At 35.1% G+C, this 16,628-nt stretch overlaps 1 protein-coding gene across 4 annotated transcripts in view; it reads left to right on the top strand.

Moving 5' to 3' along the window:
• The window catches only part of CLEC2B (C-type lectin domain family 2 member B), a 28,055-nt gene extending 15,230 nt beyond the window's left edge, over positions 1-12,825 (top strand). For 2 of the 4 annotated variants that reach the window (XM_047787572.1, XM_047787574.1), the window contains 4 exons: positions 1,117-1,277; positions 5,098-5,192; positions 6,488-6,627; positions 12,283-12,825. In XM_047787572.1, coding sequence (XP_047643528.1) covers positions 1,117-1,277; positions 5,098-5,192; positions 6,488-6,596 — 365 coding nt within the window. In that variant the 3' untranslated portion in view covers positions 6,597-6,627; positions 12,283-12,825. The remainder of the gene's footprint in view (positions 1-1,116; positions 1,278-5,097; positions 5,193-6,487; positions 6,628-12,282) is intronic. The other 2 variants (XM_047787573.1, XM_047787575.1) reach the window with 2 other exon arrangements.
• Positions 12,826-16,628: the final 3,803 nt, after the last annotated feature.

Raw genomic sequence — 16,628 nt, forward strand, 5'->3', positions numbered from 1 at the left:
CCAAGAGATTGGATATTGTACCCTGTGCTATACCATAGGATCTCATTCCTTTTTCTTTCTTTCTTTTTTTTTTTTTTAAGGGCCGCACATGTGGCCTGTGAAGTTCCCAGGCTAAGGGACAAATCAGAGCTACAGCTGCCAGCCTACACCACAGCCACAGCAATGCCAGATCTGAGCTGTGCCTACAACCTACACCTCAGCTTGAGGCAACACCAGATCCTTAACTACTGAGGAAGCCCAGGGTTCAAACCCGCATTCTCATGGATACTAGTTGGGTTTGTTTCTGCTGAGCCACAGCGGGAACTCCAAGATTTCATTTCTTATCCGTTCTAAATGAGTAGTTTGCATCTACTAACCCAACCACAATATCTTGTAAAGGGATGTCCTTACCTTGTACCTTATTCTAGAGGGAAAAACCTCCACTTTCTCACCATTAGTAAGAAATTAGCACTAACGTGTTTGGAGAACCCAGAGATGAGGAATGTGTAAGGAACTAAGACATCTAGCTGCCAAGACTACAAAAGAGAAACCCATGAAAAGGCCTGTGAACTGCTATGCTCAAGGTCTCCAAGAATAATGACTTCTGCTTTATTTCCACCTTCTAACTCTCGTATGGGTTCTTTTTACTGGTTAACCCAGAATTATGCAGTGATGCTGGTACCTAGTTGACAGCAGGAAACTCAATACAAATCTTGTTAATTATGTTTTGTTTTATTATTTTCATTGTTTTCACAGAGATTAAAACATGTTTCCTACATTTATAACAGTTACCATAAATTAATATTTTTATTATGGTCAGATAATGCTAGGCTTGCATTATATTTCATTCACCCAGAAATGGCAAGAGTGACAATACAAATGAAATCACACTGATGGCTCTAGGAAGGCCTGTCTAGTCTGAGTCTGAAGTTGAGAGAAATGTGTGTACTGTCAAATTCCGAGCTGCTATCATTTAACCTAACATGAAATTTGTTTTCCAACTTATGCGGTAGTTGTGCAATTCTGACCATGATCATAATCTTTTACCTCGCTATCCTGTCTTTTTCCAATGATCTCAAGACACAGCGGCATCTTATTTCTTCTGGCTCTTAAAATAGGTATTTATCTCATTTCCAGTTAAAGCTCAGAATGCTCCGTGTTTTTGCCCAGATAATTGGATTGGTTTCCAAGATAAATGCTATTATTTTTCTAAAGAAGAGAAGAATTGGAGCTCAAGTAGAGACAGCTGTTTATCTGAAAATGCTGACCTGGTTTTGATTAGCACCCCAGAAGAAATGGTAAGGAATTTAATATGCATTCTTTATGAATTATATTGAGTGTGAACATTGGAAATAGTCAAATACCATTATGATCTTTAAAATGTTTCAAACGTGCCTGTCTATATATGCAGAATATTGAAGCTGTATAGAACATGCCATGAGAAATACAGTTGAGAAACCTAGTGATACTTTGTTTGATTCATATCGAGTAGTAGATTTGATCATTAACTTTTGCATTTGAAGGAATATAAATAGGAGTTCTCGTTGTGCCTCAGTGGAAACGAACCTGAATAATATCTGTGAGGATGTGTGTTCGATCCCTGGCCTCACTCAGTGGGTTAAGGATCCAGCATTGCTGTGGCTGTCGTAGAGGCTGGCAGCTGTAGCTCTGATTCGACCCGTAGCCTGGGAACTTCCATTTGCTGCACCTGCAGCCCTAAAAAACAAAAAAAACAAAACACAAAAGAAAAGATTTTTAAAAAAAGAGCGAAGGAATATAAATAGAAGAACTTCATCATATTTGGAAACCTTTTACAAGCCACAAAGAGAGAATTGCCTCAGGAAGGATGAGGTTCTTCACTTCACTCCCTTTTGAGGAAGCATCGTCTGACCTCTCAATCTTGCTTTTCTGTCTGTCTCTGAACAAACTCCTTACCACTGATGAAATAGGCATGTAATTGACTATTTCCCCCTAGGCTGAAGTATGAATTTCCAGTGAGCAGACACCATATTTTATTTGAAATCGCATCCGTTGGTGCAGCGTAGAGGTAGAGACATATTAAAAGCTTAATGAATGTTCGTTAAAGAAATAATGATTTCCAAGGCAAGAATTCTATGAGTGAAGAGAATCTCCAAGAACTTTAACAAGGAATCAGGAAACTCTCTACCTCTATACCTGTGAAATCTGTTTTTTCCCTAGGTGACTTATGTGGCAAGCATATGTTTGTACTTTTGTTTAAGAGTAAAGCATATGTTTGTACTTTTGTTTTGTTAAGTAAAGAGTCCATATGAGACAATTAACTTAAAAATTGTTTGTGTGTGAAAAAATGTGCAATTAAGATATATTTAAATGTGAATAGCACAACACAGTGGTCAACATTGTTCAATGAGAATTGTGTCTTAATTTTAGGGGAACAAGTATAGTTATGCAGTCTGTCTGGAGATTAGTTCCAATCTAAATAGATATGAACTAGGCTGGAGCGATTTAGAGATGAGTATAAGGAGACTAAACTACTTTGAAAGCAACAAAAGATATAGGAACCTCAATAAAATATGAAAAACTAGGTATGTTAAAAGTAGACACAGCAGCATTCCCATTATAGCTCAGCTATAATGAACCCGACTAGTATCCACGAGGATGCAGGTTCAATCCCTGGCCTCACTCGGTGAGTTAAGGATCTGGCATTTCTGTGCGCTGCAGTGTAGGTTGCAGACACAGCTTGGATCCTGCGTTTCTGTGGCTGTGGTGTAGGCTGGCAGCTGGCAGTTCCAATCAATTCAACCCCTAGCCTGGGAACTTCCATATGCCACACTTGTGGCCCTAACAAAAAAAGAAAACAAAGAGAGTAGACACAGCAAATCAAAAAGTAAGATGCAGGCTTAAGTTGATAGCTTCTGAAGTCAATAGTTTCACTGCTGAATTTCATGAGACTTTTGCAATGAACATTCTGAGAAAAACTTAAAACTTCCCTTTAAGGTTCCTCTTGGGGTAAAAGGCTAAATTAGCAGCAGGATGAAGAAATAATGAGAGAAAAATAGAATAAAGTCTTTACCTCATCTGGTATCTGTGAATAAGGGATAAAAGTAATGTATAGAAGAATTTTAAAGGATTGTTTAAATAGTTTAATTAAAATATTACATATGTTTCTTTAAATTGCAAAATATTTTTCTTAGTTAAAAATGAGATAAATTTGTTTCATGAATTTTTCCCCCTATTTATTTGTACCTGTGTAGACTTATGTTGCCCTTTTAACAGGGGCTATCCTTTACTAAGCAAAGAATAATCAACATTTTTCATAGAAGAGGCTCTAGGAAACACAATTCCAGTTCCCCGTTACCAAGACCACAATTACTGAACGTCTTCCAAATTTTCCCAGTTATCCAGTAATATACGTCCTGTTGGTTTCCAACATTTATCTCTTCTTACATTTTTTTTTTTCTGTTAAAAACAAACCCTTTCCTAAGCCTACAATATGGATTGTCCTTTTCTCTCTGGATTTCTGCGTTTATCATGGAATCTTCTACTCATCCCCTCTGGTTTCATCTCTTACAGCACATCTTCTACAAAAGTCTCCGGTATAGACTCAGAGGTTCCTTCCTGTAAACTGAAATTTACTTTGCATTGACTCTACTCATAGACTTCCCATCTACTAGAATGTTTTCTAACAAGTTTACATAAACTTCCTTACTATAAATTAAACTTTGTGGGAGTTCCTGTCATGGCTCAGTGATTAACAAATCTGACTAGGAACCATGAGGTTGCGGGTTCAATCCCTGGCCTCGCTCAATGGGTTAAGTATCCGGCATTGCCATGAGCTGTGGTGTAGGTTGAAGATGCAGCTCGGATCCCGCATTGCCATGGCTGTGGCATAGGCCGGTGACTACAGCTCTGATTAGACCCCTAGCCTGGGAACTTCCATATGCCACGGGTGCAGCCCTAGAAAAGACAAAAAGACAAGATAGATAGATAGATAGATAGATAGATAGATAAATAAATAAATAAATTAGACTTTGTGAATCCAGGGACACTGCTCTCCTAACCTACTCCTTTGTAAATCAGCAGCTTAACCCAGTGAATTGATTTTTTATTCTTTTTTTTTAATGATTTTTATTTTTTCCAGTATAGTTGGTTTACAGTGTTGCTGTACACTTTTGTACAGCAAAGTGACCCAGTCACCCATACATGTATACATTATTTTTCTCACATTATCTTCCATCATGCTCCATCATAAGTGACTAGATATTTTTTCAAATAAATTTATAAAATGCTACAGATGTTGGTATATTAAAATGCCAAAGGTTATCAATGTCACTACTATCAAATAGGAATGTAGTGTTGTGATCTTTCATAATGCCCTTATATTTATCATAAAATTGAAACTAGAGTGATAAGAGTGTCAAGCTTATGGCTTCCTAGCTATTCAACTGCAGAATCAACTCAATAACTTTCTGTGTATGATATAATTCTGTGGTTAGAGAAAAAGGCTCTAAGGCAGGAAAAAGTTTTCAACATTGAGTGAATGAGAAGAGGAGAAATATCGGCAAAAATATTTCCCCAGAATGATAGCTTTAGAAATGTAAATATTGGGCAAAAAATGCAATTTAAGAATTAGATTATAAAGGAACTGGATGCATGAGGGTGTGTGTGTGTGTGTGTGTGTGTACGCATGCATGTGCATGTAATAGTCTGCGAGAAAAGTTGAGGTAAAATATTACATTAAACTCTATGTAATAATATTTACATATTTTCTACGAAGTGGAAAAACATTACAATAAATATCTGATGATTAGGGAGACTATACAAGGGTTCAAATGAAAAGTCTAACTTTCCAGGAATTTACAGTTTTAAAATTCTGGATGAATAGATTTTCATATTGAATATTTATCAATTTGGAATCAAAAGGATCTTAAAGAAAATGTATCTCACCTCTTTGCTTCACATATGAAAAAACTGAGGGTCAGAGGATAAAATACTCAAAATTGCATGGCTATGTTCTGGTGAAACCAGGGGTTGAAAATTTGGCATCTTACTCCTTACAACATGCAAAACAAGAGGGACAGAAGAGGTTGTAGTTAACAACTGACGAGTAAAGTGATGAATTTTATTTTGTCTCTAAAGCAATTTCTTAAGCGATATAAGTGTACTTCTGATCACTGGATTCATCCAGGAAGTCAAACAAAACAATGGACAGAAATAATCGTACCTAACCACTGGTGAGTTTCTTTTTTTCTGGGATTTTTTAAATTTAGGTAATACAACCTTCTCTAGAACCTGTACATGAGCTACATTTCTTTGGAGGCTACAATTTGTGCACATGTTGGAAAAATGGAATAGGGAAGATTATACTGTGTATTGAGATTAGTTGCAAAAGTCAAACAGAGAGGCTGAAAATCAAGATAGTAGAGGGAAGATCTCTTAGTTGGCTATTTTAAAAATAAAAACCTGAGATTCATATACATAGTAGAAAATTAAAGGTTTGCTTGATTTTAACCTATTTTCTCCAATTTTGTATCTAGTCCACAAGCTTCATGCTACCTGTTTGCTGACATCGTTAACAGTTCAAGTTTAATTTTTAAATTTTAACCTGATTTTATTTGCACTGATCGTGCAGTTTATCTTGGATTTTATACCTTCCATTTCACAATATGGAAAAATTGGGTCTAAAGAATTGAGTTCACTACACACAGGACCCCAGTAGTACCACCCCAAATGGTGACTTCGAGCCACTTAGCCATTCTGCTCATGTTAGAATTTCTTTTTTTAAAAATTTATTTTTTATTTTTGCTTCTTTTTAGGGCTGCTCGTGTGGCATATGGAAGTTCCCAGGCTGGGGGTCGAATCAGAGCTACAGCTGCCAGGCTTATGCCACAGCCACAGCAACACTGGATCCGAGCCACCTCTGCAGTCTACACCACAGCTCATGCAATGCCAGATACTTAACACACTGAGTGAGGACAGGGATTGAATCTGCATCCTCATGATTACTAGTTGGGTTTGTTACTGCTGAGCCACAAAGGGAACTCCCCTGTTAGAATTTCTCAGTAGCAAAACAAGTAACATTTTGGACTGAATAATTGTTGTGTGGAGGGAGCACTTTTGTGTTTATCATAGGGTTCCAGTAGCACCTCTGGCCTCTACCCACTAAACAGTAGCAATTCCCCCTGCCCCCTCCACTTGTGACAACCGACAATTTCTCCAGACACTTCCAAGTGTCCCTTGCAGGGGCGGGTGGAAAGCAAAAATCACCCTGGGATTAAGAACCATTGGTTTATACAAACTGACGATTCTAGTCATTACATATAACTTAATGTCAGTTTAACAAATATAAATTCTTGTAAGGAAGACTCTTAGGGTCCAATTTGTGCAGATATCTTAACCCTTGCAAGAGATAACTATGTCACAGCACACTTTTTCAGAACTCCGAACAAATACTTTTTAAAAGGTGTCATTGGGCAAGGGAGAAATCATAGGAGTCCCTAGTACTTAGTGTTTAATTCCTTTATTGTAGGCTTAACACTAAAGAGAATGAAGAATGTCCTTACCTTAATGAAGATAGTATTGCAACAGCGAGATGCTATACAGAAAGAAAATGGATTTGCGAGAAAAAAATTCGCTAAGTATTTCTCAGAATGGACTTAACAACCATCGGTAAGACAGTTTTAATATTTGTAACATATTTTTTCTTTCCCTCTGTTGAAACTGTTCACATTTCACTATGATATTGTAGCCTGATAAAACATCTTGATAACTGTTAATTTCCTTATTTTTTTTCTATTTTTCTAATGGACTGGACCTTAGTTTTCTATATCAATTTTAGAAGAAACATAATTTCACAGAATCTATAGGTCAATTTGGGGAGTGTTGTTTTTACAATGCATAATCTTGTATTGGTTTTTTTAAGTTTCATTATAGTTGATTTACAAGGTTGTGACAATTTCTGCTGTACAACAAAGTGATTCAGCTATACATATGAACATATCCATTCTCTTTCAGATTCTTTTCCTACATTGGTTATCACAGAATATTGAATAGAGTTCCCTGTGCTATACAGCAGTTCCCCATTGGCCGATAATTCCACATACCTCAGTGTGCATATGCCAATCCCAGAGCCTCATTCCATCCCTCCACTCCGATCCCCTTTGGTAACCATAAGTTTTCCAAACTCTGTGAATCTGTTCAGTTCTGCAAATAAGTTCATTTGTATCCTTTTTTTAGATTCTGTATATAAGTGATATCATATGATGTTTGCCTTTTACTAACTTCACTTAGTATGATAATTTCTAGGTCCAATTGCAAATGGCATTATATTACTCTTTTTTATGGCTTAGTAATATTCCATTATATATATGATATGCGCATATTATATATATACAATGTGTGTATATACATATATATGTAATATATATATGTAATACACAATCTCTAGGTCCATCTGCAAATGGCATTATTTTATTCTTTTTTATGGCTGAGTAATATTCCATTGTATATATGTATGTGTTATATATATGATATATACATATATCACATCTTCTTCATCCATTCCCCTGTCGATGGACATTTAGGTTGCTTCCATGTCTTGGCCATTGTAAATAGTGTTGCAATGAATATTATGGTGCATGTATCTTTTCAAATATGGTCTTTTTTTTCCAGATAGATGTCCAGGAGTGGGTTTGCTAGATCATATGGTAGTTCTATTTTCAGTTTTTTGAAGACCCTTTCTACTCTTTTCCATAGTGCTTACAACAATTTTCATTCCCACCAACAGTGTAAGAGGTTTCTTTTTCTCCGCACCCTCTCCAGCATTTAGTCTTCGTAGACATCTTGATGATGGCCATTCTGGCTGGTGTATGGTGGTACTTCACAGTATTTTTGATTTGCATTTCTCTAATAATTAGTTATGTTGAACAGCTTTTTGTGTGTCTTTTGGCCATCTGTATTTCTTCTTTGGAGAAATACCTGTTTATGTCTTCTGCCTATTATTTGATTGGGTTGTTTGGGTTTTTTTAACATTGAGCTGGTGCAGGAGGTGTTTGTATATGTTGAAGATTAACCCTTGTCAGTTTGCTTCATTTACAAACATTTTCCCCATTCTGTGGCTTGTCTTTTCTTTTTATTTATGGTTTTCTTTGCTATGCAAAAACTTTTAAGTTAATTAGGTCCCATTTGTTAATTTTTGTTTTTATTTTCATTATTGTGGAAGTGGATCTGAGAAGATATTGCCACTGTTTATGTCAGAGAGTGTTCTGCCTATCTTTTCCTCTAAGAGCTTTAGAGTATCTGGTCTTATGTTTAACTCTTTAACCAATTTTGAGTTCATTTTTGTGTATGATGTTAGATACTGTTCTAATTTCATTCCTTTAAAGGTAGCTGTCCAGTTTTCCCAGCATCACTTATTGAAGAGAATGTCTATTCCCCATTGTATATGCTTGCTTCCTTTGTCAGATTAGTTGACCATAGGTGCATGGGTTTAATTCTGGGCTTTCTATGCTGTTCCATTTTTCTTTTTTTGTGCCAATACCATACTGTCTTTATGACTGTAGCTTTATAGTCTAGTCTTAATTCAGAGAGTCTGATTCCTCCAGCTCCTTTTTCTTTCTCAGATTTGCTTTGGATATTTGATGTCTTTTGTGTTTCAAAACAAATTTAAACAAATTTTGTCCTAGTTCTTTTCTATTCATCTGTTCTATTTCTTCCTAGTTTAGTCTTGGAAGAATGTACCATTCTGAAAATTTGTCCATTTCTTCTAGGTTGGCCATTTTAATGACATATAGATGCTTATAGTAATCTCATGTGGTCCTTTGTATTTCTGTGATATCCATTATAACTTTTCCTTTTTCATTTCTAATTTTATTGATTTGAGTCGTCTCCCTATTTTTCTTGATGAATCTGGCTAATGGTTTATCAATTTTGTTTATCTTTTCAAAGAACCACCTTTCATTAATCTCATATTGTTTTATTCATTTCTATTTCATTCACTTCTGCTATGGTCTATATGATTTCTTTCCTTCTACTAACTTTGGGATTCATTTGTTCTTTTGTCTCTAGTTGCTTTAGGAATAAGGTAAGGTGGTTTTTCTTTCTTTTTTTTTGAGATTTTTCTTGTTTCCTGAAGTAGGCTAGTATTGCTATAAACTTCCCTCTTAGAACTGCTTTTGCTGCATCCCATAGCTTTTGGATTGTTGTGTCTTCATTGTCATTGGTCTCTAGTTATTTTTTACTTTCCTCTTTGATTTCTTCACTGATTCATTTTTTAGTAGCAAGTTGTTTAGTATCTATGTGTTTGTGTTTTTTGCAGTATTTTTTTCTTATTGATTTCTAGTTTTACAGCATAGTTGGAAAAGATGCTTGATATGATTTCAGTTTTCTTAAATTCACTGAGGTTCGATTTGTAGCCCAGAATGTGACCTATCCTAGAGAATGTTCTGTGTGCACTTGAGAAGAATGCATATTCTGATGCTTTTGGATAGAATATTCTATAAATATCTATTAAGTCCATTCTGCCTAGTGCAATATTTAAGGGCTGTGTTTTTTTGCTGATTTTATCTGGATGATCTGTCTATTGCTGTAAGTGGGGTGGTAAAGTCCCTCACTATTATTGTGTTATTGTTGATTTCTCCTTTTATGGCTGTTACCAGCTGCTTTATATATGTCGAACGTGTATATATTTACAATTGTTACATCTTCTTGGGTTGATCCTTTGATCATTATGTAATGTCCATCTCTGTCACTTGTAACATTCTTATTTTAAAGTACATTTTGTCTGATGTGAGTATTGCTTTTCTAGCTTTCTTTTGATCTTGGGTCATCTTTACTGTCATTACTCTAAAGTCTTTTATGGAGGTTGCTAGTCTCCAGTTCACTTAGCTGTTTTTCTGGGGTTTTGTCTTGTTCCTTCATATAGCTCATATTTCTTTGCCTTTTCATTTTGCATAGCTTTCTGTGTGATGGTCTCCTTTTTTGCAGACTATAGGGTTGTAGCCTCTTTTGCTTTTGGTGTCTTCCCCCTTGTGAGTGAAGTTGATACAGGGGCTTGTGGTGGGCTTCCTGATTGAAGGGACTGGTAGGTGGAGCTGAGTCTTGTCCCTCTGGTGGGTGAGGCTTTGTCTCTGAGTGTGATTAGGGGCAGCTTTGTCTCTGAGTGTGATTAGTGGCAGCTGTGTGCCTAGGAGGACTTTAGGCAGCCTGTTTGCTGATGGAGTTGTCTTCCCACCCTGTTTGTTGTTTGGCCTGGTGCTTCTCATCCCTGATGAGTGGGCCATATTTTTCCAAAATGGCAGCCTTTGTGGGAGCTCATGCCAATGAATATTCCTAGAAACTCCATCTTCAATATCCTGCTCCCATATTTATCCGCAGATGCCCCCTGCTTTCTCAGGAGACCCTTCCAATACCCACAGGTAGGTTCTGACCCAGATTCCTATGTTGTTCCTATTGCTTTGCCCTGGGACCCAGTGCATATGAAATCCTATGTGCACCCTCCAGTCCTGTGGCTGGCCTTCAATGTCAAATTCTCTGAGGGATCCTCCTCCCAATGCCTGACCCCCAGGCTGGGGAACCTGACATGGGGTTTGGAACTCTCATTTCTTAGGAGAGTCTCTGCAATATAGTTATTTTCCAGTCTGTGGTTTGCCTACTCAGCAGGTATGAGATTGCTTAAATCGTGAAAGTGCCCCTCCTACCGTTTTGATGTGGCTTCTTTGTCTTTGGGTGTAGGATATCTTTTTTGGTAGTTTCCAGTCTATTTTGTTGATGGTTTTTCAGCAGTTAGTTGTAATTTTGGTGTTTTCGTGAGAGAAGGTGAGCTTAAGACCTTCTACTCCACCGTCTTCTCCCCTAATCAATTTTTATTGATTTTTCTCTTCCTGTATAACTTACAATTTTTCTGACCAGTTACTATATATTATATATTATACGTATATAATGTTTTTGTATTTTATAGTTAATTTTGCAATTATAATTGCAATTATGTAATTTTATTTTCTTTTAAAATAGTTGTTTTTATATTGATATGTAACATTTTTGGATGTTCTTGCCCTTTTTAACAAGTTTAGTTCTGAAGACTCATAATTTCTAATAGTTTGTGGATTTGTTTAAATACTGTAAAACATAACACTTAGTAATAAGTTTTATTTTTTCCTGTATTTTAAAAATTACATATTTCCTATCTGATTAAAATGGGTAGGACTGCCAGGACAATATGTATATATATATATATATATATATATATATATATATATATATATATATTTTAATGGCCACTCTCATGGCACTTGGAAGTTCCCAGGCAAGGGGTCAAATTGGAGCTATAGCCACTGGCCTACATCACAGCCATAGCAACACAGGATCCAAGACACATCTGTGACCTACACAACAGCTCACAGCAATGCCAGATCCTTAACCCACTAAGATCCAGGGATCAAACCTGCATCTTCATGGATGCTAGTCAGATTCATTTCCACTGAGCCATGACAGGAACTCCCTGTTTTTTTTTCTCTTTTTTTTAATGGCTCCACCTGTGACACATGGAAGTTCCTGGGCTAGGAGGTGAATCAGATCTACAGCCAAGGACTATGCCACAGCCATGGGAGCACCAGATCTGAGCAGCATCTGCTTGTGGCAATGCCAGATCCTTAACCCACTGGTTGAGGCCTGGGATAGAACCCGCATCCTCATAAAGACGACATCAGGATCATAGCCCTCTGAACCACAATGGGAACTCCAGCCAGGACAATATTAATGGTAAATGTTCTAGACTTGTTCCACGTTCTAAAGAAAATGCTTGTAACATTTTAACATTAGTTGTGTTGTGTCTAGTTTTCTTATGTCCTTTTTTTTTTTTTTAAGTTAAGGCAGTTCTTTTCTACTTCCATTTGCTAAGAGATTTTTTTTTGTAGAAAGAGATTTAAAATTTTCTTACGTACTTTTGTTTCCTGCATCTATTTTGATGTTCTCATAGTTTCTATTCCTTAATCTGTTAATGTAGTGAATGACATTTATAATTTTCTCATGTTAAAGAACTACTTTGCATTCCTAGGTAAAATTCAATTTGGTCATGACGTGACATCATATTTATTTATCTAGATTCATTCTGATATTTATTTTTTAATATACTCACATCTAAATTCATTTGTGTGGTTGTCTTATAATTTTTCCTGGGAAAGCAGGGATAATGTTTTAAATAACTCAATGAAGGTATGGTTGGAGGAGATATGCTGCTTTACTGTTATGCTATAAAATTGTGAATGCTAAATTTCATACATCTCAAAGATTAATTATTGTTCACATATTTTCTGCATATTTTATTAGGTTTGCCCTTGAGATTTTCAGTGAAGAATAGCATCACCCTTCAAGAGAATTGTTAAAGAAGAGTTTCCATGAATATTGTGATGCACTGATATAATCAGCATTAAACCTTGCTGCTAGGGTGCTGCAAACTGAAGAATATTTATATTGTTTCAATAAAAATGCATTTCCAATTTTCTCATGATGTAAGAAATGAAATTGGGAAAAACACATTTGACAATACAGAAGGCAGATGTGGTCCCTAGCTCTGAACGAGAAGAAATGACATCTTTTAAAGTTACTGGACAATAACCTAAAATATAGTTAATACCCTCTTTCCATTTTGTATTTATTGATAAATTGTGATACCCATAGGCTCACAAATTCTATAATGCACTTTAATCAAAGTGTTTGTTTAAACAGAGACCCTGCAAAAAAATGCTCGCTCTTAGACCTAGGGGCAGCCCTTTACAAGAGCAGATATCTAGCAATCAATAATTACACAGAATCTTTGCAAATGAGGGTAAATTATAATTGTGTTAAATTTATTTAATATTTAAAAGTATTTAATATGAAAAATAGTGCAATCTATCCCGTTATAGAATTTATTTTTGTAAATTTTAGTCATGTATAACCTTAATAAAATTATAATATACACACATGCACACACATTCTCTTTCTTGTATTGACTTCCATCATGGCCTATCCCAAGAGACTGTTTAGAGTTCCCTGTGCTATACAGTAGGAGCTCATCGCTTATCCATTCTAAATGTAATAGTTTGCATCTACTGGAGTTTGGGGTTAATAGATGCAAACATTTTTAAGTTTAATTAGGACCATTTATTTATTTTTGCTTTTATTTCCTTTGTCCTAGAGAACCAAATAAATATTGCTATGATTTATGGCAACTATGTTTCTTCTAGGAGTTTTATTGTTTCTGGTCTTTGCATGTTTCTGGTCAAAGGCATGTCTTTGCATCCTTTGTTATATATATATTAACTGACCTTAAGTGAATGGGTTTATTTCTGGGATCTCTTTTTTGTTCCATTGATCTATATGGGTCTTTCTGTGTGTGCCCGTACCATACTGCTTTGATTATGCTAGCTTTGTGGTCTAGTCTAACATCAGGGAATGTGATAACTCCAGCTTTGTTCTTTTTTTACACAATTGCCTTGGCAATTCAGGATGTTTTGTGGTTCTATATAAATTTTATAATTATTTTTTCCTAGTTCTCTGAAAATTGTCATGGGTATTTTCATAGGGATTTCATTAAATCTGTCAATTTTTGAGCAGTTGGACATTTTAATAATGTTAGTTCTCCCAATTCAAGAACGTGGTATATCTTCCAATTTCTTTGTATCATTTCCAAATTCTTTCACCATTGTTTTATAGTTTTCAGAGTATAGGTTTTTCACCTCACTGGTTAAGTTTCTTCTGAGGTATTTTATTCTTTTTTGTGCAGTTGTAAATAGGATTTTTTTCTTTCTTTCTCTTTTTGATAGCTCATTATTAATTTATAGAAATGCAACTGATTTCTGAATATCAATCTTGTATCTTACAACTTTGTTGAATTCATTTATTAGTTCTAATTGGGCTTGTTTTTTGTTTGTTTGTTTGTTTCTTTGTTTTGACTCCACCCACAGCATATGGAAATTCCCTGGGCCAGGGATTGAATCCAAGCTGTAGCTGCAACCTATGCCACAGCTGTGGCAAAGCTGGATCCTTAACCCACTGTGCCACAGCAGGAACTCCTCTAATCCTTTTTGGATGGAGACAAGGGTTTTCTATATACAGTATCAAATCCTCTGCAAATAGTGACAGTTTTGCTTCTTCCCTTTCAGTTTGGTTGCCTTTTCTTTTTTTGTCTGGTTGTTGTGTCTAGGACTTCAAATACTATGTTAAATAGCAGTGGCAAAAATGGACATCCTTTTCTTGTTCCTGATTTTAGGAGAAAGGCTTTCAGCTTTTCACCATTGAGTATGATGTTAGTGGATTTGTCATAAGTGGATTTTTTATGTTGAGATTTGTTCTTTCTATACCAAATTCGATGAAAGTTTTTTTCCTTTTTATCATGAATGGGTATTGAATTATGTAAAATGCTTATTCTGCATCTATTGAGATGACCATATGATTTTTATCCTTCCTTTTTTTAATGTGGTGTATCACATTGATTGATTTGAAAATGCTTTTTTTTCTTTTTCTTTTTTGGCCATGCCTGTGCCAAATACTGTGATTTGCAAATGCTAAACCATCTTTGAATCCCTGGAATAAATCCCACTTGATCATGGTGTATGATCCTTTTTATATATGGTTGAATTTGGTTTGATAATATTGTGTTGAGGACTTTGACTCTATATTCATCAGAGATATTGCCATGAATTTGTGTGTGTGTGTGTGTGGTTGCTTTCCCTGATTTTGGTGTCAGGATAACTGTTACCTTGTATAAATAATCTGGAAGCATTCCATTCTCTTGAATTTTTTGGACTAGTTGGAATAGGATGGGTATTTTCTCTTATATTTATATTTTTGGTAGAATTTCCCAATGAAGCTGCCTGGTTCTGGACTTTTGTTTTCTAGGAGTTTTTAAATTGTAAATTCAATTTCGCTATTAATAGTCTATTCAGATTGTTTATTTCTTCCTAATTCAGTCTTAGCAGATTATGTGTTTCTGGAAATTTTCCATTTCTTCTAGGTTATCTAATTTGTTGGAATACAACTGTTCATGGTATTCTTTCATGATTTTTTTTTTTATCTCTGTGGTATCAGTTGTTGCTTTTCCTCTTTCGTTTATTTTGTTTACTTGGGTCCTCTTCTTTTTGAGGAGGCTGGCTAAAGTTTAATCAATTTTGTGTTTTCAACAAACCAGTTTTTGTTTTCATTAAAATTCTCCAAAAAATGTCTCATTTTATTTATTTCATCTCTGATTTTTATTGCTTCCTTCCTTCTTCTGACTTTGAATTTTGTTTGTTTTTATTTTTCTAATTATTTTAGATGGTAAGTTAGGTTGTTTATTTGGGATTTTTGTTTATTCCTTGATGTAAGCCTGTACCACTATCAACTTTCTTCTTGGAACAGCCTTTGCTGAATCCCACAAATTTTGAAAAGTTGTGTTGCCACTTTCATTTGCCTTGAGGTATTTTCTGATTTCCTCTTTGATTTCTTCATTGACCTTTTTTTTAATAGCATGTAGTTTAGTCTGCACCTGTTTGTACTTTTTTCTATTTATTTTCCTGCAATTGATTTCTAGTTTCATACCATTGTGATTAAATGCTTAATATAGTTTCTATTTTCTTAAATTTGGTTTGACTTGTTTTGTGGCCCAGTTATGTTATCTGTCTTGGCGAATGTTCCAAGACAAATCTTCATATTTGTCTCTTTATTGGTTGTTGTGGTCATAGTTGATTTTTTTTTTTTGTCTTTTAATATTCAGACTAGCTTATTTAGGTGATTAATGTTCAGCTTTATTGTATATTTACTTCACTAGTGTTTTTTTTTCTTTCCTATAGATTCTTAGTTCTTGTTATAGCCTTTTCTTTTTCACTTAGAATAGATACTTTACTATTTCTTTTAGGGTGTTTTTAGTTTTGATAAACTTTTTTATTTTTTGCTAGTCTGAGAAGTTTTTTCATCTCTCCTCAATTCTAACTGATAATCTTGATGTGTAGAGTATCCTTGATTGGAGGTTTTTCCCTTTCAGCACTTTTAATATATCATGCCACTTCCTTATGTCCTGTAAAATTTCCTCAAACAAATCAACTGATAGTCTCATAGGGGGTTCCTGTATATGACTCTTTGTTTTTCTCTTGCTGTCTTTAGAATTCTCTCTTTAACTTTTGCTGTTTTAATTATGATATGTCTTGATGTGTGTCCTTTGCAGTTTTTCTTGTTTGGAAACACAAGCACCTTTGTGTTTCCTGAATGGATATCTGTTTCCTTCTTCATATTTCGGAAGTTTTTAGCCATAATTTCATCAAACATATTTTTTATTCCTTTCTCTGTCATCTCCGTCTAGCACCCCTATAATGTAAATACTGTTATGCTTGATGTTGTTCCATAGATCCCTTAAAGTCTTCTCATTTTTTAAATTTGTTTTTTCTTTTTATTGTTCTGATTGGGTGATTTTCATTATTCTTTCCTCCAAATCACAAATGTATTCTTCTGTATCCCTTATTCTGCTAATAATCCCTTCTAGCTTGTTTTTGATTTCAGTTATTTTATTTCCCAGTTCTGACTGATTCTTTTTTATATTCTCTAGTTCCTGGTTAAAGGTCTCTCTGTGTTTACTTTCCTCTACTTCGGTTAGCATTCTTATTACTAATGCTTTGATTCTTTATCTGGTAAATTATTTATTTCTGTTCTTTTATGTTTTT

The sequence above is a fragment of the Phacochoerus africanus genome, chromosome 7, assembly GCF_016906955.1.
Source record: "Phacochoerus africanus isolate WHEZ1 chromosome 7, ROS_Pafr_v1, whole genome shotgun sequence".
Lineage (NCBI taxonomy): Eukaryota > Metazoa > Chordata > Mammalia > Artiodactyla > Suidae > Phacochoerus > Phacochoerus africanus.